Consider the following 26,603-nt stretch of genomic DNA (forward strand, 5'->3'; position numbering starts at 1 on the left):
CCTTTTGGGGGAAATTCCCTGGAGCAGTACAGCTTGTACTTCCGGTTGGAACTGGATGTGAACAGATCCACTTGAGGAGTTCCCCAAAGGGTGGAGATCTCTTGAAGGACTTCCTGAGCTAGTTCCCACCCGTGGGAGACTGCTCTACCTGCTCAGAGCATCCGCCGCCGTGTTTGCCTCTCTGTCTAGGTGAACTGCTGATAGGGCGATTCCCTCCTGAATTGCCCAGAACCAGAACTGCATTGCTTCTATGCACAGTGGTGGTAGTGACCCTACACCACATATCTTGTTGAGGTAGTACATGGCCACTGTGTTGTCAGTCATTATCAGGACATTCTTTCCCCATACAGAGGGCAGAAAGGCCTTCAGCGCTATTCTGATGTCATGATGCCTACCTCCAAGGAGCCAGGTCCGACCCAGCAACCCCAGAGGCAGGCATCATTCCCCCCAGGGAAGTGCCAGCGGGCCCAAGCTGGGGCCCTTTGGACACAGTCCTGGTGCAGGGCTCATGTTGGACCCCTGTCCTGGCGCCTTAGGCGCCAGGCTCATAAAGCTAGACATGTGTTCAAGTGTTTTAATGTGCACTTACCTGATGCAGACCATGCTGCTACATCCAGGCCCTCTTGAGGCCTGAATGGAACTACTTTACCTGTGGGACTACTTTCCACCTGGGTGTGGTCGGGGAAGGATACATACCTGGAACTTCTACCAAAGCTATTTAAACCACACCCGATCAGCAACTCACGCTTCGCGTTGTTCTGCTCCTCGCAGCTGGACGCTCACCCTGTCAGCTCCTGCATCTGGACTTCAGCCACGCCTGTCAGCATCCTGGGTCACCTGCAAAGGGAGATAAGAGAATTGGAGAGAGAAAGAAGACCTTACCTGCTAAAGCTGTATCACGGAGACATCACACCGACGATCCTGAAAGGGAAGACACCATTTTTAAAAGCATTTTGCTTCGATCGCTGCAGCGCTGCATTTCACTCACCTTTCCTGGGCATCTCCATCTTCAGCAGCGATCATCCGGATCCGCAGCCACTTCCCAGAGCCTAGAGAGAAAAAGACAAGAACACAAGGTGAGAGAAGGAAGGGAATTGGAAAAGCTCAATTTCCTTCTAAGACTTACCTGTTGGGTCATTCCCATTTCATTTCGGGTCCTGCCGCTTCCTGGCATTCCGGACCCCGGCCCCTATGGGGAAAAAAGACAAAGAAATTGAATGAGCGAATGCAAAGACATTACCCGAACGCTCATCCAGAACTTACCTGTCATTTATTGGAACTGCACGTTTCACTTTGGGTCGGCGCCATATCTCCGGCATTCCGAACCCCGGCCCCTAAGGGGAAAAAGACATAAGCGTTAGCGCTTGCTGCAATAAGACAATGAACATTATTATTAAGCTTGAACTTTTGAACTTGCAACAGAACTCTTACAGCGCCTTACCTGAATAGTCAAGCTTATTTGAACTTCCATCAAACCTCAATCCAGTGAAGTAACTGGGTTTCAACGCGCCCCTGCATCAGAAGCAGGATGGAGAACTCATCCTTCCAGACCCTAAGGTGAGACTTCACAGGGAATCGTGGAAGGGTATCGTGGAGGGTTGGAAGGGAGTGGGAGGCTTGAGCTTTATTCCGTCAGTAGGTAATACTCCCTTTTCACGCACAGGGGAATATTCCTACGAGCCAGAGAAGCCAGAGTAGAGGGGCCCTACCTGTCCATCTTCAGAGTCCTGCGCTTCACCATTGAAGAAGCATCAGCACTCGAAGCCAGACCTGCGCCTCCGTGGGAATCAGGTGAGCGTGACATCCGATTGGCCTCAGGTTCAAAAGATTGATATATAGTTTGGACTACGATGGAGACCCACGACAGCAGACTATCAGATCGTAAGCATGTGTTCATCACCCCGCGAGTGAAGCGTCCAACTACTGTGATCCCCGGTCATGGTTGCCAAAAAGATTCTCCCTTCAGAATGTTGTCTTGCAGGCCCACCACATAAGATCCTGTGCGATTCTGCTCGGAACCTGAAGAAGGCCTGACATCCTGCCTGATCATTCAGACTATTGAGTCCTGAGAGCCCACTGGAGAGATCTCATTCTCAGGCAAGCATTTGGCACCAGAGAAATGCAGGATGTCATGAGGTTGAGCAACCTCAAAAAATTGAAGGCTGGAAGAAGCTGGGCACTCTGGAACTGGGTGAGCATCTGCAGAATGTGTTCAGCCCTCATCTTGGGTGGCAAGGCTTTTGCTTTGGATGCATCCAGGACTGCCCTGATGAATTGGAGCCTTTGAGATGGTATCACGTGGGACTTTTTGCAATTGAGGGAGAAGCCCAGTCTGGAGAGTGGCAGGTTACGCAGGGATGTTCCAGGGCCTGTTCGGGAGACCGAGCCCTGATCAGCCAATCGTCTAGGTAGGGGTAGACATGAACCGCCCCCGCCCCCCTCTCATGAGACTTGCTGCCACCACCGCCATCAACTTGGTGAAAACCCTAGGGTGGAGGTCAGCCCAAAAGGAAGAACTCGAAACTGATGGAACCGCCAACAGTGAACCTCAGGTACTTTCTGTGCTTGTGATGGATTGGCACATGAAAAAAAGCATTGTGAAGGTCCAATGATAATATCCCGTCCGGAAGCTGGAGGGTCTGAAGGATCTGAGAAAGGGTAACCATCTTGATCTTGTCCTTCCTGAGGAACTTGTTAAAGTCTCTTAAGTCCAAGATAGGTCTCAATCCTCTATCCTTCTTGGGGATTAGGAAGTAAGGGGAATACTAACCCGTGTTCCTCCCGGTTACAGGTACTGATTCTACAGCACCTTTCACCAGCAGGGTCAACATTTTCTGCACAAGGAGTAGTTCTGGAATTTTTAAACAGTTGCTCCCCGGTGGATGTTCCTGAGGCCTTTTAAGAAAGGGAAGGCAGTAACCCTGGGCGACTGTTTCCAATGCCCATTCATCTTAAGTAATATGCCACCATTCTTCCAGATGCTGTGAGAGTCTGCCTCCCACCAGGGTTTCGTGGACAAAGGCCTCAGAGAGGTTTTGTGGAGGCTGATAGAGCGGCTGAGTGTAAAGCAGCCATTGCCTGGCCGGTCTGAGCACCTTTTCCCCCGTCCACCACAGGGGAATCTTCTTTGACCCCTCTGACTCGCCAGTCCTATCACTCTTCCAGCTGAGGAATAAAAACGAAAGGACCTTCCCCTCCAAGCTGTTCCACTGGGGCATGTTTGCGGTTGTCTTATTGCAGCACCAAGGGATTTGGCAGCCGCTTTGGTTTCATTTTGTCAGCATCGCTGCTAAATAAGTGTTTGCCGTCATAGGGCATGTTAAAAAACCTTGATTGCACATCAGAAGCTTTAACCATGCAAATCTGCATATCACAGGGCTAGCCGGCATTGCTCTGCTGATACGGTCAAGACCAGTTTGAAGGGACTCGCATCTAGCCTCCTTCCCATCTTTAATGTTCCAATATCCTTTGTAACTTAAGGGCCATACTCCCAGGCGAGAAGCCTTTTCTTGCCAAGGCATCATAATATTTGTTATCCCCGTATGGGGGAATCGTTGGGTAGGCAGTCTGTTTTGAAGTAGATGTGGCGTCCTGTACCAACAGCCTTTCTGGAGTTGCACGTTTCAATAGATAAAAAGGATCATTGCTAGAGGTCCTGTATTTACTTCACAATTTATTTACTTCACAATTATTTATTGAACGCCGGAATTAGCTCTGGCGTATCCCAGTTTGCACTGACCCGACTCTGCAAGGCTATATGGAAGGGAAGAATTGGATCCTCTTGGGGTCCCCTTGACTAAAATGTTTGTCAAGTCATCCTGCTCATAAGGTGGTCCAAGCCTGCCCACCTCAAAAATTCAATGACTTTAGCCATCAGTTATCTATATAACCCATCTGCGTGATCTGAGGGGTCTGGTCTGCCAAATTCAATCTCTGGGGAAGTGTCTATCCCACTTGCAGTCTATAATGTTTTCATACAGATCCTTCTTCCTTGACTTCTGATATTAGAGCCTCTGGAACACCTTGTGTTCCATACGCCAAGCCAAAAGGTCGATGGTCATCCTTCGATTGCTCATGCGCCTCGTATTGCAGAAAGTGACTTGAAAAAGTCCTGTCTCGGTAGTGGAGTGAAGGATTCTTTCGTTTTCTCGAGCTCCTTTGACAATTTCAGCAATTTTGTCGATGATGGCGCGGATGGTTTCGGTGATTTACCAGGTAGGGACGTCAAACCCTTAGTTATCGGATGTGTGGATTTGATGGAGCAGATTCGCGACTCGAAAGGACCTTCGAAGGTTCGAGGAGTTTTCTCATGGACACCCGGGCTCGAGCGCGCACAGGGTTCGTCCTTTGCCTTGTCTGGTATTTCGACAGGGACATGGGTCCTACTCTTCTGCTATTGAGGTGTAGGATCTTATTCTCAAAATCTTGGAGCATCTCTTGTCGGAATCTCTCCCATTCAGCCGGTGAAGCGGATTTCATCGGGTACGTTACCCGTTCTGGGGAGGAACTCTAGGAAGAGGACGGCAACCTGTGACACCTTTTCTTCATACGTCGTGAAGACAAAGATGAGTGGTGAGATCCATTCCTGAATCAAGATTGTTTAGCTTTCTTCCAACAGGAGATTCATCCTTCGACTCACAGGGGATTTATGAGTCTTACCTGCAGCTAACTTCCCTTTACATTCTTTCAGGGCTTTCACTGTCACCGAAAGGCAGGGTCCACACACTGTTGTCTTATGATCGGATACCAAACACCACAGACACACTCGAAGGGGGTCCGTAAGGGACATAGTCGCCCCCCACAGTCATGGCATTTTTTCAACCCCGCTACAGATGGGTTTCTCGAAGGAACCGAAGCGCCCTGTTCTTACGAAGCGATAGCTCTCATGGGATAAAAAGGAACTGAAGCCAACGGTTTCTATGCGCCCTATATGTACAAGTGGTGACGTCGACATCAGGCAGGAGGCCCTCAAGGGACATTGAGTCGACCGGCATCGACGCACAGCGCCACCTGCTGACATTTTTCTGGGGCAGCTAAATCAGAATATGGATATATCAAAAGATGAGGAATACGTGGGAGGACACAATCCATTCAAAAGGCTATGAATATCAAAGTGCTTTGTGGACCGTGTGAGAGGGAATAGGACGAGAGCATACGGATTGATTGGGTAAGAAGAGTGAGAAAGTGAAAGAGGGCTCCAAGAGTGGATAGATGAGAGTAGAAAGTGAAGAATAGAGGAGCAAGTAAAGCACAAATGACAGTAGAGAGCAGGGTACAGAGGAGAGTAAAATAAAGATGAGCGGGGAGAAGGGAACAGGGCAGGGGTGGGAGTGAGAACATTGAAGGGACAGAAGAGGGAAAACAACCAGCGGGAGACAGGATGGAAGGAGAGAAAGTGCAACTGAGGGAAGTAGTAAGATCAGAGAGAAGGAAGGGAATAGTTTCTTACCTGTAACTCCATTTCTCCAGCATTGGTATCTTTCATGGATTCACATGCTTAGAATATTCTAAGCATGGATTCACATGCTTAGAATATTCCCCGTCAGACTGGGACCCCTCGGTACACATATATAGCCTTTTCCTTTAGGAAAACTTCTGACACTTTTGTGTCCTATCTACGTCCTTTTGGGGCCCGCATACGCATGCCCTGTAGGACGTTGCGGTATAAAAGCCCCGCCCCCGCGGCTCCCTTCAGATTTCGGCCCCTCCAAAGTAGGAAGGGTCAAACCTATCAAGCATATACATTGCATTCCGGGGAGGCTGGCGGGTGCATGTGAATCTATGAAAGATACCAATGCTGGAGAAATGGAGTTACAGGTAAGAAACTATTCCCTTCTCCAGCATTGGATCTTTCATGGATTCACATGCTTAGAATAGATTGTATAGCAGTAAACCGGAAGACGGCGGCGAGAATGCAATGCAATATACACTCACAAAAATACACAATGCATAGGTACACAAGAAATAAGTTTACCCATATCTCTGTACCTCCATAAAGCATACGGTCACCAACATGTAGAAAAAACTCTCCACAGTGTAGAGCTTACCTTATTGAAACAGATGGCGCAGGACTGCTCTTCCCATCGGCACCTCCCCGCATGCTGCCTCGCAAGGCAGTAGTGGTGGGTAAACGTGTGGGGCACCGACCATGCTGCAGCCTGGCATATGTCCGTTAGCGGAATTCCTGCCCATAATGCTGCTGAAGAGGACGTTGATCTTGTAGAATGGACTCTAGGATGCCCTTGCAGCGGCCTTCCGGCCTTGGAGTGGCAAAACGCAATCGTCGACGAGACCCATCGAGCCAGTCCTTGCTTAGAAATTGCATTTCCTCTCGTCGACAGACCATGCGCGATGAACAGTTGTCGAGTAGACCTGAGTTCTTGTGTACGATGTAGGTAAGATTTTAGGGCGCTCTTCACGTCCAAGGTATGAAGAGCTTTTTCTGCTGCCGATGATGGGGTCGCGAAGAAAGTAGGGAGGACAATCGACGAGTGTTTGCGATACACTGTAGGAATTTTCGGAACGAAAGTAGGATTAGTTGCCAGAACCACCTTGTCTTTAAAGAATCTTAGGTATGGAGGGTCTACGACCAACGCTTGCAGTTCCAAGATTCTCCTAGCTGACGTGATAACAATTAAGAACGCCAACTTCCACGATATGAATTTCATGTCCGAAATGTCCATAGGCTCAAAGGGTGGTTTCATTAAGCCTGCCAGCACTACGTTGAGACTCCATGTTGGTGGAAAACGTTTTACTGGGGGAAAAGTTCGAAATAAACCCCTCATGAAGTGTTTCACTAATCTGTCGCTGAATAAAGGAGACGACTGTCTCTTCCTCGTGAACCTAGAGATGGCCGCCAGGTGCACCTTTATCGATGTGAAAGATAAACCCCCCTCTGCCAAGTGAAGCAGATAAGGCAGAACTTGCTCCGGAGTCACCTTTAACGGGTGTAGACCTTGTTGTCCTCGACACCACTCACAGAACCTTCACCACTTATAGGTGTAAGATTTGTTGGTAGAAGGGGCCCGAGCCGCTTGCAGAATTTTCTGGCAATCCTCCGAAACGTCTAAGGTACCAAATTCTGAAAAGTCAGGAGCCAGGCTGTGAGGTTGAGACTGTCCGGGTCGTGATGGCACACCGTGCCTTTGTCCTGGGACAGTAGGTTCGGGATTCTCGGAAACGCTATTGGATGTTCCAGCGACAGGTGAAGCAGGTCGGAAAACCATGGTTGCCGCGGCCAGTACGGTGCCACTAGAATTACTCGGCAACTGTACCTGCGTATCCACTGTACTGTCCTCCGTATGAGAGGAAACGGAGGAAAAGCATAAAGGAACTTGTCCGTCCATGGGAAGGAGAATGCCTCCCCCATGGAACCCTCCTGAGGCCATCTGCTTGCGAATTGCTCGAATTTCTTGTTTTCCTTGGTTGCGAAAACGTCCAGAGGGGGGTGACCCCATTTCTCGAAAACTTTCATCAGCTGAACTGTGTCCATTTCCCATTCGTGTATCTGGGCCATCCTTCTGCTGAGGGAATCTGTCTGCGAATTCCTCACTCCCGGGAGATGGTGAGCCACGATGGAAATCTCGTGCTTTAATGCCCAATGCCATACTTTCTGGGCCTCTATGGAAAGAGTCCTTAATCGCGTCCCTCCTTGTTTTCTCAAATAAAACATGGCCGTCGTATTGTCAGTCAGCACTCGTACTCTCGATCCCTTGATGTGTGGTAGGAACGCCTTCAAGGCCCATCGTACTGCTCTGAGCTCTAACACGTTTATGTGTAGGAGTGACTCCGTTTGAGATCAACGACCTTGCGTTTGAAGAGTGCCCATGTGAGCTCCCCAGCTGGTTGGAGACGCATCCGTGACTATGGTTAGCTGGAACTCCGATTCCTGGAGGGGTACACCGTTGTTCAGGTTGTGGAAACTCTGCCACCACTGAAGAGTCCGAAGCAGTTTGTCGTCGATGATTATCTTGTCAGACCACGATCCTTGGGCCTGTGTCCACCGGTCCGCCAGGAACTCCTGAACTGGCCTCATGAATAGGCGACAGTTGGCCACCAGATGGATGCAGGATGCCATGGCCCCTAGGACCGAAACGTATTTTCTCACTGGAAGCTTGGTGTTTCGCCGTAGTCGACTCGCCAGTTGATTGAGTTTTGAGATTCTGTCGAGGGAAGGTTTCACTAGCCCCGACTGGGTTTCGAACTGTGCCCCCAGGAACACCAACGTTCGCAATGGCATCAGCGAGGATTTTTTGAAGTTTATGGCAAATCCCAGCTGTTGTAGAAGCTGCATGGTGGCTTGCAAACTTGTGTTGGTCGACACTGGGGAGGACCCCCTTACCAGCCTGTCGTCGAGATAGGGGTATACATGGTGGCCTTGCCTTCTTAGCCAGGCCGCTACTGGGGCCAGGCATTTCGTGAACGTTCTGGGGGAGGTTTTGAGCCCAAAGGGAAGAACCGTGAACTGGTAGTGAGTCCGCCCTATCACAAACCTCAGGAACTTCCTGTGTTTCCGACACATTGGAATATGGAAGTACGCGTCCTGCAAATCCAAGGACGCCAGAAAATCCCCTTCTTGAACGGCTCGGATCACTTCCTGGAGCGTGAGCATTTAGAATTTTAGGCTCTTTAAGGACTTGTTGCGATCGCGTAAGTCTAGAATGGGACGCCATTTTCCGTTTGGCTTTTTCACGACCAAGTATCTTAAGTAAACCCCTTGACCTTTCTGTGATGCTGGAACTAATTCTATCACACCTTTTGCTAAAATGAGTGTTACCTCTTGTTGCAGTACCCTCAGATGGGAATGAACGATGAACGCAGGTGGAATGTGCGGAGGGCTGCGCTTGAATTGTAGAGAATGCCTGTTCCTTATTGTGTCCAGCACCCATTGATCTGTCGTTATTCGTTCCCATTCGTCGACATAGGCTGATACTCTTCCCCCCAGAACGGTGTGTTGCTCGTCATTGCTGATCTTTATTTTGCTTCTCTCTCGACGACGAGGGATAGGATGGTCTCTTCCTGGAGGTCTGGAAGTTCCGGCGTCGGTTTGCTGTTTGGGAAGCACGCCTGTATCCCTGGGAGGGGTACGCTGACCTACTGAAGGATCTGTATCCTGACACAGAGAATCTGGAATTACCTGAAGCCCCTCTAAAGGGACGAAAAGACTTGTAGCTTCGGCCACTCCGGAGGGCACCCAATGAACGTGCCGTGTCCGAGTCCTCTTTCATTCCCTTTAGGGCCTCATCTACTTTCTCTCTGAATAGAAGGTCTCCCTCAAAGGGCATATCTAATACTTTGTATTGTACCTCCGGCCTGAAGTAGGTACACTTAAGCCATGACTGTCGTCATAACATGACCCCATTATTGACTTGCTTGAAGCCCGATTCAGCGAGGTCCACTGCGATGTTTATTGCGTGATTGGAGGCTTCCTCACCCTCTCGGACAAGTAACATCGCCGCCTTCCTATGCTCTTCCGGAAGATGATCCAGCAACGGAGCCAGCCTGTGCCACATTTCCCTGTCGTATCTGGCTACAATAGCCAGAGAGTTTGCAGCCTTTACTGTAGTTGCTCCCACAGATAGCACTTTTTTGCCAAAGGCATCCTGACGTCTAGCCTCGTTTTCAGGCGGAGTCGTGCACTTGTGCTGGGCCTTTGCTTTCCTCGCTGCTGCCGCCGACACCACCAATTCAGGCGTTGGTTGGGAGGATAAGCACTTGTGGGTAGACTCTGGAGCCTTAAATGTTTTCTCAAGGCGACCTTTTACCGCCGGTTCCGAAAAGGGGTGACGCATTGTCTGCAAACCCTCCTTCCACACGTGATATAGTATGGGTATTGAAAACACTGACCTCCTTCTCTTACCCATGTGGTCGAAAAGAAAACAGTCCTTTTTCTGTTCTTCCTGGGACAAACCGAATTCCTTACACGCCTTCTCCATCATAGAATGGAATGATGCAATATCATCCGGGGGGGGGGCGGGTGAGCTGCGCTCCTTGGGGTTTCTAACTCTACCTCTGACTCCCAGGCTGGATCCCTGGAGGGGGATGATGAGATATCCGACATGGCTCCTCTGTCAGACTCCGAATCTGGCAGCTCACCTTCCTCTTGGGGTGCCTGTGGTGCTGAGACTGGCGTGTGTAAGTGAGTCGGGACGGGCCCGGCTCGTCGAGGGGTGACTGGCAGGTTTACCTGGAGGTAGTCTCTGGTCCAACGACTGTACTAAAAACTGAAGCGTGGACAGAATCTCCAAAGACAAAACAGATTGAGGATTGAGAAGAGGGGCAGACACCGGAATTCCGGATCCCCTCGTCGACGACTTGTCAACCACTCGTAGCCCGAGGTCTGCCGGGCCAGCTATTCCCCCGCTCTCGTCCTCTCCAGAGGACAGCGACACTGCCTGTTCCTGCAGTAAAGTATCCGGAGGGATCGGATCGAAAACTTCAGGCCTCCAGGCTTCCTGTAGAACCTCTGTCGACAAGGCCACCGTCGCAGTCGTTGGGACGGTAGACACACCATGTGTCTGTGGTAGGGAGGAGGCCGATGACTGGACCGCCGTCGACGACGGTGGCTTAGCAGCTGGTTTAGGCGGTCCCGCCTTTTCTGCACTTGGCCTGCTTTTACTCGACTCTCGACTCGTGGTCGATCTATGGTTATCGCCCGAGGAGGATTTCGGCCTTTCCTTGTCATGCTTTTTTGACGAAGATGACGATTTTCTCGTCGAAGATTCGCTAGCTGAAAGACTCCGAGATGACTTTCTCCGCCGGTCGAGATTTCTTCGCCGGTGGTTCTGACGATACAGCGCGGTGTGATGTTTTTGCCGATTGTGTGGAGCCTACCTCCGAAGGAGGATATGCCCCGCTCCATCATTCAACCATGCCACCAGCCGTCGATTTCGGTCTTTGAGGGTCTTTTGAGAAAACCCTTTGCATAGGTCACAGTTATCAGCCGAATGATGAGGGTGGAGACAGTATATACAATCCATATGTCCATCCCCCTCGTAAACTTTTTTCAAGCCGCACATCGTGCACGGACGGAACAGCGCCTTTCCCGACATGAAGGAAAAATTCACCTAACTCCAACTCCAAGTACACAACCTTGTACAAAATAGTAAGACGACGCGAGGAGATCCCACTACTTTGGAGACGGTTGAAAGCTGAAGGGAGCTGCGGGGGCGGGGCTTTTATACCACGACATCCTATGGGGCATGCGTATGCGGGCCCCAAAAGGACGTAGATAAGACACAAAAAGTGTCAGAAGTTTTCCTATAGGAAAAGGCTATGTGTACCGAGGGGTCCCAGTCTGACGACGGGGAATATTCTAAGCATGTGAATCCATGCTTAGAATATTCTAAGCATGTGAATCCATGAAAGATCCAATGCTGGAGAATAAGTGTGCACCACAGTGTCTGACTTTGGCACCTTTTACAAACAATCGTGTCCGATTGACAACCCTGTGGGGATAGTTGGCTAGGGCAATACCTGGGGGGAGTCGGATTAGGCCCACATCACAAGAGTGCATTAGACAGGCGTTACTGATCACTAGCTGGGAAATCTGAGGATTAGGGATACCTGGTTTAAGGTTGTGGGAGCCTACTGGAGGTTGAGTGAGGGAAGGTCATTAGAGAACACAGCATGCCCCTGACCAGAGAAAACCAGTGATTTTTGAACATTTTTAAAATGAAAAGCTTAAACTATCGTTTAGCGTTTGGAAGTTATTGAAGCCATCCGTGGCACATGGTTTCAGAAGGGAATACTTCAAGCCCTGACAGCGGCTACCCACACAAGGAAAACAGATGGAAGCTCAGAGGCAGGAGAGTCCTGGGTGAATGCAGTTGTGCATCCCCTTGAAAGAGATCCAGGTACTAGGTGTAGATTTGGAATTTCTGGAACTAGACACCCCACTAGAAGGATCAGAAGAGTCCTTAGAATCAGCCTGATCCGATGCTGCTTCAATCGAAGCAGACAACCCAGATGTATCTACAATCCTTGCCCAGGAACCAAAGAGCACTCTGGCGGAGAAGATCTGGGTTGCCTGGGAAAAATATAGTCAGTTGAGGAAGCAGGAAGCCAGTGGAACTGGGTTGGCCAGTGTCACTAGCACTCTCGCATTCCAACAGTAGAGCGCCTCTTCTAGCCGGGAGGAAGACGACACAGAGTCCCCAGTGGAGCTGCCCGTTGAGGATCTGAGCCTGAGATGAACTAACAACTGTTAACATGGAAGATCTACTAAGAGCGCTTGTCAATTGGCCATGACCAGACAGCATTGGGATACCTTAACAGCCTTACAGGGAGCCACCAAAGATAAAAACTGAACCTGTAGTACTACCTACGGTTCAACAAAATGTATGCAATGGAGAAGACCCAGCCACTTTGAATGTGAATTCTGAATGGGTGGCAGCGACAGCCGGGTGACTCAGACTACTGGAGTGGTTATATAGCCATGCTACTCATTGGTGAGGCCCAAGAAGCCTTCTAAGCTCTGAATCCCAATGGATCCAACCCGTATGAAGAACTGAAAGAGCATCCTGGAGTGACCGGGTTAAACTTTGAAATCTCAGACTATGGCAAGGCGAGACTCCATGGGAGAGGTCTTGGCTAGTGAAAGACATTTAATAAAATCGCTGAAGCAAAACACCTATGAGGAGGCAAAAGAAATACTAGCCTTAAAACAGTTTATAGACTCCTTGCTGTTTTTGCAAAAGGTAGTCTACCAACTGCATGGGCCATTCCTCGAAAAGGCGATTCAGACAGCTAATGCCCATCAGATAACCTTATATTCGAGATTCATATACAGCGACAAATAAACTCAGTGAGCCAAAACCTGTACCTCGAGGCAAGGGAGGAAAGTCCAGCCATGAGAAGGTATTCTTGCAAACCACCTTGGAGTCTGTGGTCGCAGCTCACCGCCAATAAGCCTGACGCAGACCAAAACCCTGTTCCATGCCCAGAAATGGGAATCCGGTGCCATCCTCAAGGGAAGCCATAGCTAGATTTTGCCACGACCAGCAGAAGGAGCCCATAGAGATTGAACTCAAACGCCAGATACAAAGAGGAATACACGCAGGACTCTGAACCAAACTGAAACGGTTGACAAGGGTACCTTCCTGATTTATTCGAAGAAGAGATGACCCCAGACCAGACAGTGTGCACTAATGGGGAGGCAGAACAACAATTCACCTTCCCATAGGCATCCAGAAAAGGCAGGCAAAAGCCCTGCTGCAGGCAGAGTGTGAAAGGACAGCCATCGGGGCTGATCTGGTGGCCCGAGAAGAGCTCTGGCCCCTTGTCCTAGATGATCTGCATCTATGGGGGCATAGGCTTATACCCCCCAGGCACAAGTCAATACCCACATACTGGGCCAAAATCTGATAAAATCCATGATAGTGATGCCCGAATCGTATTGAGGAAGTACCTATTCGACCACCGGAAGTGCTAACAAGTCAGAAGGGAGAGAGCTTCACACTCCAAACAGCCTCAGGCTGTCAGATAACCTTAGGAAGAGGGGGTCAAAATAAGGGGTGGAGGCATGTAAAAGGGTAATTACCCCGTCAGGGAGGAATAGGGGCCCTTCTCGACCTCGGGCCTACCAGGGTTTTCACCAGAGCCAGTCCTGCTCCAGGGTGGAGGTGAGGAGGTCGGGAGGGCCAGTCGTATGTGCCATGTTTGGTGAGCATGGTACCACTTCCCAGAGATGGAAACTAAAATCACCAGACCCAGCTGTCAAATGTGTCACCTGATGAGCACTCTGCACCCATGACACCTGGACACCCAAGTCTGGAACTGACTCTTATAGCAGTTATCCCCAACAGCCCTAATTCACCCAGGGTTTGTAGCTTTGATTGGGGTTCGAGGGGCTGCGTGGCATACCCTTTTTATGATCCCATGTTCTCCATTCAAACAGGCATAAAGCCCTAACTTGCTTTTGGGGGTGGTTCTTGAGCATAGGCATCCCCTCCGGAGTTCCTCTTGACAATTGGCATAAGTAGCCAACCTGTACTGCTTCCAGTGCCATCTACTGCACCAAGTCCCCATTCCTTCCTGAGGAAGACCTGCGAGTAACTTTGCAAACTAATCCCAAATAGCCAAAACCTGTTTCTTTACCCTGAACATTGGGGAACTCTTGTTTCAGGAAAAGACTTGTACTTTAAGATTAATATTAAGATTTTGCCTTATAATATTATAAGGCCTATGACATTGTGAACAATCTCATCCCCCTCCACACCCAATGTGGGTATTAAATTGAAATTTTGTTTATATCGTGCTCATACACAAGTGTTTCAGAGCGTGATTTGAATTGCTATTACAGGAGTTGCTATTAAAACAGCCCCATTTTTTTTTTATTTTTATTTTTTTTTACACAAAACTGTACACACACACACAGCTTTACGCTCCTCTATTTATCTGTGACTTAATGTATATATGTTGCAAAATAGGATATGTGTGCACTTACTTGTGCAGACAATCAATCGCTTGGCAATTTCATGTGCATGTTAATTGTACATCGCACCAAACCCCTGAATTCCTTATTGTAAGCCTTACTTCTTCACTTCGTTATCAAGTGATTGTTTAGTTAAACCTTTGTATGGCACCTTTTCCGGGCAACTAGGGTTGTCTTCCAAGAACCCTACACCAGTAGTGGTTCTGAAAAACCTGACTGACTCCACAGGTTGGTTTGGTTTTTCAACTGGGCTAGATTGCTCTTTTGGAGCAGAAGGACCAGATGAAGCAAACAAATTAATCAGCGTCTTCTGGCCTTTGTGAAGAGCGGTGAAGCTCCTGCAGGGCTTTGGGCAGGCAGGGCTCGTTCTCATCCATGCCGCATTCAGGAATCAAAATAAGGTTTTGATTAGAAGGAGTGAAAAAGCAGCTCCTGGGTACATGTCATCAACCAGTAAGTAGGAGCAACCTCTGGCGACGTGGCGCTATTATGAGGGCTGCTGCACATTTACTTCCACAAGAGATGCATAGTGTTAGGAAAGATTTTACTTTTTACTGCTTTCCTTCCATAAGACATCAGGGACTCTTTGCTTTGCTATGGTTTCAAGCCTATTGTGACTTTTGGAGGCAAGAAAATACCTTTGCTCAGCTTACCTTGCTAAGCTCATCTATTGTGGGGACACGGATTAGTCCGTACTGCCATCAGTGCAGTAGAACTCTGTTTTCCATTGTTCCTGGTTGATTGTTCGAGCACACATCACCTTCAGTGAAGTGCAGTAGGGGCATTTTGTACCTGTACACTTGTTTGTTGGCTACTTTATGGTTAATTGCATGTGTCGTCCCAAAATGCAGCTACACGATATATGGAAAATCAGAAACCCTTTTGGAAAGGGAGTTGCATGCACACTGGTTGCGGGCAGCACAATCGTGCAGCTCCACCCTGGCTGTACACTGCCTACAAGCTGCCACTCCATCAAGCTCCCTCTTGCTTTGCAATCTAAAAGTCAAGCAGCTGCAACCAATTTGGAAGCGCTCTGCATTGCTGACCATTCTGCCTTCTGCTTTGCCTGTGACTCTTCTCTGCTCCTTTGCAGCCTTGCTCCAATTCCTACAGACCTGCCTTTTAGACTCAATCCGACCCCCTCTGCAGCAGGTTTTCTTCTTCCCTTTGTGCTGTGGACCTTGGGTAATTACTTGTGCTGATTACCTCCGAAGATTCTTCTTATTGTAATGTTTTCCGGCAGCATTCAGTCGCTGTCACTGGCATTGTTTCCATTCAGTCTCCTTTAATTTAATTTTAATTGTTTTTTTATAACGCGCCTAATACCATAGCTGAGTTTGGTTTCTAAGCGCGGATCCGGGATTCAAACCTCTGTTACTCTGTATGGTCTTGCTTCCAAGACCAGCGCGTTGCCTCTGTGCTATCCTCCGTTCTCTGCTTCCCGCCCTTTCCCTGGATGTTTTAGGTCCATTTAGCCCCAAGCTTCTCCCCATTTAGTCAGTCTGTTCATCTGGTTTCTGTTTCTACCTTTTCCCCATTTGTTCTAGTCCGTTGTCCAACAGTCTCACCTTGTATAGTTTGTGTCCAGTTTTCCAGCATTTGTTTGTTTTGTACCAGTACCTTGCCTCGGTTTCCTTGTACCAGTTCTGTGCATGTATCTGAATTCCTAATTCCTGCTTTCTTGTTCCGACCCCTTGTTTGCCTTTTTGGATCCTTGGTAAGTGCTCTATGGTATCTGCGCCCGTGCCTATGTATTCCTTTGTACAGGGATTGCCTCCAATACCCTAAAATGCAATCTCTGCCCTTCCTTTATCGCGTCGGACCTGTAGTCTCTAGTGTATTTCACGTAACAGTGAGTTGCTTGCTGTTCCCTCAGAAGGCGTCCACTGTATGTTCCGACTCGACCCACGTAGGTTTGTCTTGTGCGAGTACAATCTTTGCTTGTGCCCAAGGGTCCTGACAGAGAAGAACAAGTTACCCTCTTACCTGGTAACATTCTTTTGATGGGATGGTCCGACGACGTATTCCATATCCTTGACAGTAATCACCACACTGTGCTGCTTCGGAAAATCTTTCGGCGTCTGTGTTGATGACGTCGATACGCCGCCCTCGAGGACCTCCTCCGACGGCCGACGTCACTGGATGTTATAAGTTGGACGCACGACGCCCGTAGCCTCAGTTGTAGTTTTTTCCCCAGAACGTGTGGCACCAGTCTTCTGCCAGTCTGACCACACAAAGCCTTGCGGAAACGTAAGCTGCAATCGCATAAGAAATTCTGTGGCAGGGAGGGAGCGATATGGAATACGTCGTCGGACCATCCCATTGAAAGAACGTTACCAGGTAAGAGTAACTTGTTCTTCGAAGGGATTGGGTCCTCCGACGTATTCCATATCTACGACAGACTCCCAAAGCAGTACCAATGCAAGGAGGTGGGAAAATAATTTAGAAAACAGAAATTTAGAATGCCCAAACAAATTGCGGAGTAAAGGACCGCCTTGCCAAAGGCCAGATCCTGCCCCCGGATGGAATCGAGGGAGTAGTGACGTACAAAAGTATGTACCGAAGCCCAGGTGGCTGCATCACAGATGTTACGAATAGGAACACCCCTCTGTAGGGCAGTAGAGGCAGCCATAACCCTGGTAGAATGGGCCCATAAGCCGACCGGTGGGTCCTTACCCGCCAAGCAGTAACACTCAGATAGCCAAAATAATCCAGCGAGACAGTCTGTTTCGTCACAGCTTGTCCCAAACGCTTTCCAGCTTAACCAATGAAGAGTTGATCGTCCTCTCTGACCCGGGACATGCGTGAAATATAAAAGCTTAACGCTCTCCTAGGATCAAGCCTATGGAGCCTCTCCTCTTCCTTACCAGGATGTGGAGGAGGATAAAACGCTGGAAGAACAACCTTCTGGCCTAAATGAAACTCCGACACCACCTTCGGAAGAAAGGAAGGACGAACTCCAAGGACAACCCTGTCCTTATGGAACACAGTGAAGGGTGGCTTAACTGAAAGTGCCTGTAACTCACTCTGCGAGCAGAAGTGACCGCAACCAAAAATACAGTTTTAAGAGTTAACAGTCTCAAAGGGCATGAATGCAAAGGCTCAAACGGAGCACCCATCAGAAACTTGAGAACAAGGTTCAAATCCCAACCGGGCACCTGGAAAGGTGACGGAAGGAACACATTAGTGAGCCCTTTCAGAAACGGAGAAAGTAAAGGAATTTTAAAATAGGAACACTCTTCAGACGAGCGCTTAAATATGGACAGCGCCGCCAGGTAACCTTTAACGGTACCCACTTGCAGGCCCCTGTGGGCCAAAGAAAGGAAAAAAAGACAGAACTACAGGAATGTCACATGAAAAAGGATCCACATTCTGAACCCTGCACCAGTCGCAGAACTTACGCCAACGGTACAGGGACTTTGTCGCTGGCCCTCTGGCTGAGACCAACACCTCCATCACGTCTTCAGGGAGGGCCCAATCCTTATACCTCAACCTTTCAGAAACCAAGCGTGAAGGTTGAGGGATCTGACCTCTGGATGGAGAACCTGACCCACCCCCTCCCGTGAGAGCAGATCGTCTCGGTAGGGAAGACGACGTGGAGGGCAGATGGATAAGTCGAGAAGGTCCGGGTACCACGTCCTCCGGGCCCACGCCGGAGCAATGAGGATAATCCGGGAACCGAACCTCCGTAACCTGCGCAGCACTTGCGGAATGACAGGGACTGGAGGAAACGCGTACAGCAGTGGGAAGGACCACTCCCCTATGAACGCGTCTCCTAAGGCTCCTTTCGGAGGAAATTCCCACGAGCAGAACCTCTCGCACTTCCGGTTGACACTGGAGGCGAAGAGATCCACTTGAGGGGTCCCCCAAAGGGCGAAGATCTCCAGGAGAATCTCCTGAGCAAACTCCCACTCGTGAGAGATCGCGCTCTGCCTGCTCAGAGCGTCCGCCGTCTCGTTTTCGTCTCCGGCCAGATGAACTGTTGTGATCGAAACTTCCTGCTGGATTGCCCAGAACCAGAGCTGCATCACCTCTGCACAGATGAAGTGACCCTGCCTCCCCCTTTTTGTTGAGGTAGTGCATGGCCTCCGTGTTGTCCGTCAGGATCAGGACATTCTTCCCTCGCACAGTCGGCAGAAAAACCTTCAGGGCTAGCCTGACGGCCCTCAGCTCCAACAGATTGATATGGAGTCTGGACTCCGACGGAGACCAACGACCGCTGACTGTCAACTCGTTGGCATGAGCTCCCCATCCCGTGAGGGATGCGTCCGTCATGATAGTCCCCTCCGGCCAGGGTAGCCAAAATGGAGCCCCCTTCATCAGATTGTCTTCGACGGCCCAGCACAGAAGGTCCTGGGCAACCGAGGACGGCACCTGAACAGGGTCCGACAGCCTGCCGGAGGACTGAGACCACTGGAGCTTGAGTTCCCATTGCAAAGATCTCATCCGCAACCTGGCCTCCGGCACCAGAAGAATTTAGGATGCCATGAGGCCGAGCAATCAAGAACTCGAACGCTGGGAGACTCTGGGCAAGCTGAAACTTGTGCACCAACTGCTGAATGTGATGAGCCCTCACATGGGGAGGAAAACATTGACCCAGGGACGTGTCGAGCACTGCTCCGATGTACTGGACCCTCTGAGTTGGTGTCAAATGGGACTTCTTTAAGTTGAAGGAGAAGCCCAGCTTGTGGAGGGAGTGGCAGGTGACTGACAGATGATCCAGGACTTGCTCGGCAGAACGCGCCCTGATCAACCAATCGTCCAGGTAGGGGTAGACGTGAATCCCCCCTTTCCTGAGGTGCGCTGCCACCACTACCATGAGCTTGGTGAAGACCCTCGGGTGGCGGTCAATCCGAACGGCAGGACCCGAAACTGAAAGTGAGAGTCGCCAACCGCGAACCTCAGATACTTCTTGTGCTTTGGATCTATCGGCACATGAAAATAAGCGTCCTTGAGGTCGAGAGACACCACCCAGTCCTGAAGTTGAAGGGCCTGGAGGACTTGAGAGAGAGTAACCATCTTGAACTTGTCCTTCCTGAGGAGTTTGTTCAAACCGTGCAAGTCCATGATGGGTATCAATCCCACGTCTTTCTTGGAAATCAAAAAATAAAGGGAATACCATCCCTTGTTCCCCTCCGCTACAGGCACCAGTTCTATGGTGCCTTTCTGCAGCAGGGATTGAATTACCTGCGTAAGGAGCAGATCCGGACTCTTCAAAGAGATTCCCCGGTGGATTGCCTTGAGGCCTGGGCCGGAAAGGAAGACAGTAGCCGTGGGTTATGATCTCCAGAACCCACACATCTGAAGTAATGGCACGCCACTCTGCAAGATGCTCCGCCAGCCTTCCCCCAACCTGCGAACCATGGGACATGGCCTCATGACTGAGCTGAAGCGGCTGCAGCGCTGCCTTAGGTCAAAGAGGCAACAGCCCGAGCGGCCTTGGCACCTCGAGTACCTTGTTTTCCACCTCTGGCACTCCTACGGTGGCCCCTTTGACTGGCAGCTCCTCTCGCTTTACCAAAGGACGAGTAATAACGAAAGGAACCTCCCTTCCATTGCTGTCCCCTAGGACGAAAAGGCGGAGGTTGTCGAACTACAGCGCCCAACGACTTCGCTGCAGTTTTTGAGGTCTGCAACCTCTCAAGACTCTCGTCAGCCTTGCTGCCAAAAAGATGTTCCCCGTCAAAGGGCATGTTGAGGAGCCGGGCCTGCACATCAGGAGCAAACCCCTGACTTCCGCAACCACGCAAACCTGCGTATCACGGTGCTCGCCGCCATGGACCGGCTAACGCAATTTGCCATGTCCAAACCAGACTGAACGGCCTTACACATGGCATCCTTGCCATCCTGAACCATGGCAAGGAAACCATCCCGTTCGTCCCCTTCGGGAATATGTTCAGCCGCTAAGGAAACAGTTCCACAGAGTGTGCGTGAAATGTGACAAGGCACATACGGAGTTGGCCGCCTGAAGCGCCATACCCCCTGAAGAAAACTTTCTTTGCCCAGCCGTCAAAACGCTTGTCGTCCCTATCAGGAGGGATGGCAGGATACGACGCCTGCTTTGCCGGGTCCGTAGCTGCCTGCCCCACCTAACTCTCCGGAGTGGGGTGCTTGGATAAGTAGCATGGGTCGCTACTGGCTGGGCGGTATTTTCGCGGCAAAGACTTGCCCACTGCTGGGAGACTCTCCAGAGCAGTCCAACCTGCCGCCACCCTCCTCTGTAGAGCCATATGAAATGGCAGTACCGGGTCAGTTGTTGGACCAAGGTCGAGGATATCCGTAAGGTCATCCTGAAGAAACTCCCCCGGGGTAGCAGACCTTCCCAAGTACTCGGTGACCCTCGACATAAGGCGCCGGTACGAGGAGTCGGCATGAGTGCCAGGCTCAGGCCTACAAAACTCCACCTCCGGAGACGTGTCCAGCCCACTAGCATCGTACAGGGACTGCCTCAGGTCCTCAAATTGGCTATGGCCTGAGAGAATCTCATCTGGCACCGTATCAGGAAACATGCCATCATCAGAGCCCTCATCCACCTCTGAAATAAACTCAAGATGGTGGTAAGAAGGCACAGAATGTGAACCAAAGCCATGCTTGACCTTGGCCAGAGCCTTTCTAAGGGGTTTCACCGAGCCTCGGGGTACCCCCGTCGACACAGCCTCAAAAGGCATCGAGGGCATCCAATGAATCGGCGTAGACGCCGACAGCATCGACACAGGCCCGGAGCCCCGAGCGTGTCCAACAGCCTGGGCGCCGACGACTTCTTCGGAGGCATGGCCTCGAAAGAGTCAGTCGACGACCTCGGCGCCACATGCGTAGACTTCTTCCTCGAAGACATCACATGTTCACACGGTCTCAAGCGCGTTGAGGATCAGGACTGGGCATGAGGAGAATGATTCACCTTGTCTGAGCGGGAGCTCTCCCGGGAATCGTGCCGACCACCCGAGCCCGAAGGCGTGCGAGCGGTGTGTCTCGACTAATCACAACCGACCCCACTCGGAGGCGCAGACGGACCGTTGCCCTGCGATTCGAGAATCGCTAACATTTTCTTCCTGAAGGAAGCCCCCATTCCTCCGGCGTCTCCTGCTTGGTAGGGAAAGCGACGGGCCGAGTCCTCAAAAGAGGACGGGGAAGGCGACCGGTGACGGCGCTTCTGGGAGTGCCTCGAAGAGGCAGAGGAGTGGAGGGACCGAGACCCACTGGACTTCCGACGACGAGGAGAGTCGCCTCTCGAATCATCCGTCGAAAGCCCTGCAGACCTCAACTTCCGTGACTTGGACACCTCACCTACCGATAATTTCTTCTTGCGCTCCCGCAATGCTTTAGATGTGAGCGACTGGCAGTCGACACAGTCATCCGTGTCATGGGCCTCCCCGAGGCACCAGAGGCAGGCGTCTTGCTAGTCCGTAACCGACATCTTGGACCCACAGTCCCTGCACTTCTTAAATCCCGGACACGGGGTGGAAGACGAGGTAGACATCCTTCATGAAGAAGAAACTTCACAAAACGAACAGGTTCGAAGAACCGAGAAACAAACTCCAAAGAGTCGAGGCGCGCCGAGATTCCCGAAGCAAACACGTTCGTGGAAAAAACAGAACTGAGGCTATGGGCGTTGTGCTTCCTACTTATACCATCCAGTGACGTCGGAGGAGGTCCTCGAGGGCGGTGTATCAACGTCATCGACGCAGAAAGATTTTCCGAGGCAGCACAGCGGTGGTGATTACTGTCATAGATATGTCGTCGGACCCAATCCCCTCAAAACTGCATTTGCTGCCCCTCTCCCATGAGCTTGCAGGGTGATCTGTAGATTGACACATAGGCATCGAGCTTCCCTTATATCTGTGGGCAGTCTCAAGTCCGACATGTGTACACCGCTAGTGGGATTCATCATTGTTGGTCCAGTGCATTGTTACCATCTCTTGTTCACCATTGCCGTCTGCTTTTTCTTCCTGTTCGATTGCTATTAGGTAGCTTGTCTGTTTTCCTCTCGTTTGCCTGCCTGCTAAATGTTCTTGCCTGTCCCTTTACATCAACATAGCGGCCCAAGCCTACCTAGGGTGCCCCATACATCTGAGAGAGGAGAACTTTATAGGCCTTTCGGGGGAAGCAGGTTGGGTGTTAATCTGCTATTAGTGGAGTGTTCCAAAGCAGGGTGATGTAAAAGCGAACTGCAATCATGGGGCACAGCCGGCTCCATATATAACAAGCATGACGTGACATGCAATGTCATAGGTGGCACGCCGACAGGTAACAGAGCTGTAGTGCACCACTTGGGGCCCAAATATTTCTGCAGCCAGATCGACGGAGAAGGTAGGAATCCATTAGATCATCTTCCAGAACTAGTCATCCTGGCCAACGCATTGCATGTTTCTACAATTCCTATGTACAGTCTATTATGTAATGCAATTTTCCTGTAAGGTAAGGCATATGTACAATTCTACCACACAGTGTACGGTCTGCTGAGCTCCCATACAAATTACTTTGAAGCCACAGCAGTTAGTAACTATACAGATAGAAAATAACATGAAATAAGAGGTACAGTTCCAGAGTCCCTCCATACCGCTTCTGGTATGGAAAAAGTAAACCATTTGGGACACAAGGCGGACATGTTTAAAGCGAATGACATTGAATGCTAATGCACAATACATACCTACAGGAGCAGATACTGATAATACACCAGGGCATTCCTCAAATGCAAGCATAGGCATTCATACATCTCTCTGTAAATTATTTCTAAAGCTAGATCTGTGTGTCTCTACAGATACATTTAAGAAAGAACACAGCCAATTTATCTACAAAATGTGATTCTTTAATAAGAGCAGCAAGTAGATAAAAACATAAAAAAACCTTTCCTGTCAGTTGTAAACGTCTGCATGAGGGAACGATGGACGGACACTTTGAAAGGGGATTTGTGTCTGACCGACAATAAAAAATATTAGCAAAGACCGGCACAAACTGGGCAAACCGGCTAAAGTTTTATTTAAAAAAAATTCTAACATATAAAAACTGGTTGACCAAAAATTAATTATACAAAAGTCGGCATTATATCTTGAAAAGCTAGTGAAAATCTCCTTCATATGCCAGGCACTTAGTGTTTGAGTGAATAACATGAATAATATATCTCAATTGTGTTTCATGGTGGTCCCTTCTGGGAGGGCCAGTTGGCTAGGGAAGTTTATACGTTTAGCTACGGTGATGTGCTATAATGCCACAAACAAGGACAAACAGTACCATTATTACAAAAAATAGAAATGGAAAATAAAACAAACAAAACCAAAGCTAGAACCGTTGGATAAATACACTGGTTCTTTGCTGTGCTCTTCCTATTAGGGGCCTGGTATTGAATGATTAATACAGTATGTACATGACAAGCCAGATACATGCATGGGGCACGCGGATCACCACGCTCCCCTTCTGCCATAGTGATACCAGCGGCCCAGTACCCACTAAAAGTTAAACAAGGCGTCCCACCCTGCCTGTGCAAAATATCTCCAGCATTTGTGTGGTAGGGAAGGAAGGGAAAGAGTGAATGATTAAGAACTGTATGGTGAAGGTTCAACAAGCTACTTCAGCAAGCATGCCCCTTTTAAACTGAGAAGGATCGATTGGGCTTGAACCAGGAGCGGCCAATGCAGTATACAATGGATGTTATACAGGGTATAGGCAATTAGAATGTAGTATAAATAGCATAGAACACATCCAAAAGGGGCTGGGGCACCTAATGCATATATATATGGCTGGGACCATGCAGAGAGCTCCACCAGATGTAGAAAGCTGGCAGAGAATACAGTGAAAGGGGCTCTCGTGGATATTCTAGGTGTAAAGCACAGGAAAGCGGATGCTTTTGGATAGGGTAGGTATAAAGCACATGGACATGGGATCCTATTGGAAAGGATAGGTGTACATCATGGGGGAACGGATCCCCCTTCAAAATGATGGAGGTCAAGCACAGGGCCCACGTGTTCCATCAGATCGGAGGGATGTACAGGGACAGCACATACTCTTGGCTAGGACAGGACAGGGACACAGGATCTTCTTTGAGAGGATGCGGGTACGGCACAGGGAACACTGAACTTGGGCAGGATTTGTGTAGAGCACAGGCACAGTGAACCCTATTGGACAGATAATGCATTGGGGCCAGAAGATCCTCTTGGATAGGATAGCTCTTAAGCACACCGATAACTGGTCTGCAGAGCACAGGCTGAAACCTATTGGATAGGATTGGTGTGAAGTAGGGGGACAGCAGATCCTTTTGGGGAGGATAGGCTTTATTTACAAAGAATTGTGGCAAGCTAAGACACCTCCAGGACAAGAAAGGATTAAAAGTAAAGAGTGCGAATTGGGCAATCCGCAAGTACTCCAGAAGAATAAGAACGAAGTGAAATGGAAGAGAAATGGCTGGGCATGAGGACTGCTTCTTCCCACCCACCATGCTAGCGCAAGGAATGTTCAACATTAATTGCAGAGATGCACATTGCAATGAGGCTGCAGGGGTAGCTCTGCTAGTATATAGGGGCACATGTGTCTTCAGGATAAGAGATCCTACACAAATGCACTATTAACAGCGGTGGGGATTACAGGCACGGTGCGTGCAGGCTGTAGAGTTTATGATTGCTAAGAGGCCGAGCTAGGCTTTCCATGATTCTAACTCAATGCAGCTTTGCACGAAGACACAGATGAAGGCGGAGGATGTGATGAACAGGTGGGCCAGGTTGTCGCCAGAGACTGCTTGTGGACACTGTCAGTATGATGGTCTAGCACCACTGCTTCCTTCGGGAATGTCAATAGTCTCCAATGGGACAGAGGTAGAACCGGGTGTCCAGTCTGCGGGGCCAGCATTGTAGTCTCATTCTCTCCAGTCCAGCCCACCGGCTTGGCAAAAATCCTGGGGGCTGAGCTCTGTAGCATGGAGCCAGAAGCTGCTTGTCCATTGCTTCTCCCTGATTGAAACGTTTTAGACATGGACTCAGGTCTGTAGCTGAAGAACGGTGCAAACACTGCAGTTTATCCCAACCTTGAACATTCTTCGTCCATGGTCAGACTTTGTTGTCAGAAGGGACGTCCCCGAGTGTATTGGCAATCTCGCTGAATGATGGGCGGTCCTTTGGGCTGGTAGCCCAGCAGCGCTGCATCAGTTTGTAGAGCTTGGAAGGGCAGCCATCTGGAAGTGGTAGCTTCATCTTCCCACTCTGAAAACCTGAGAGAAAAGCAAGAGTAAGAAAGACATTACTAAGGCTACTGTGGAATAGCTACACTTCACCAATAGTTACTACAGATCTAAAGTCCTTCTTACTCATTAATGCCCTGGTACATATGCCTCTGCTTCATATCCGTCTGTTATAAGAAGCCAAATTTACAAGATGCAGCAAATATAAAGTGTGAACCCAGGGGATAGAGCCAACATTTGTGGTTAGGCCCACAATTTCTGACAGCGTTTCCCAGTGTCTCAGCCTGTAGGCAGACACTAACTACACCTTTGGCTCTCTGCATGTTTTGGCCTACTGCTCCCATCAGCCCTAGCCAGCATAGCCAGTGGTGAGGGATCATGGGAGTCATGGACAAGAGCATCTGGAGAGCCGCAGGGTGCAGATTCCTGGAGTAAACCGTAGAAGCAGTTGTGGGAGGCAGCAACTTGAAGATGGTGAAACCAGAGACAAGGAAAGAAACCGGCTTAGTTTGCCAAGAAAGTCCTCCCCCCGTATTTGCTGGCATATGAATGAACAGATTATTCTCAGACATTACATTCATATAATGATTTTAATCCAAAGATTCAAAAGTAAGGAGGAAATTCCTTGCTTTAATCAATGCATCCTTCCGTTTCAAAAAACATTTCCTTATAAAACAATCTTTGGACTAGTCTAATGTGCTTGGTATCAATACAATTCCTCTGCAGGGCCAGAATATCTAACCGTAAAATATAAGAACATTTAAAAACTGTTTCAGTACCAAGAAAGATATCAAGTGGGACATGATCAGGACCCTGACCTTGTCAAGAGGGGATGGGGGACCCGACCCCCTCAGCATGGGGTGGGAGGCCTACCTGGGTGGAAGCCAGAGCCAGTCCTACCTCAGTGCAGTAAGATGGCAGTTGGGGTGGGGGGTTCCCCCCATCTACTCTATAAGATGCTCTATGATAGAGTGGTGTACTTACCTTACTTTAATGAATTTTCGA

The 26,603-nt window shown here is 49.6% G+C and overlaps 1 protein-coding gene across 1 annotated transcript in view; it reads right to left on the reverse strand.

Annotated features, from left to right (window-relative positions):
* Nucleotides 1-23,218: 23,218 nt before the first annotated feature.
* Nucleotides 23,219-26,603, reverse strand: part of PTK7 (protein tyrosine kinase 7 (inactive)) — a 998,735-nt gene continuing 995,350 nt past the window's right edge. Inside the window, exon 20 of the mRNA XM_069608884.1 lies at nt 23,219-25,628. Within this exon, the coding sequence (XP_069464985.1) occupies nt 25,468-25,628 (161 nt within the window). The 3' untranslated portion in view covers nt 23,219-25,467. The remainder of the gene's footprint in view (nt 25,629-26,603) is intronic.

The sequence above is a fragment of the Ambystoma mexicanum genome, chromosome 4q (assembly GCF_040938575.1).
Source record: "Ambystoma mexicanum isolate Mex_15411 chromosome 4q, UKY_AmexF1_1, whole genome shotgun sequence".
In the NCBI taxonomy this organism is placed as follows: domain Eukaryota; kingdom Metazoa; phylum Chordata; class Amphibia; order Caudata; family Ambystomatidae; genus Ambystoma; species Ambystoma mexicanum.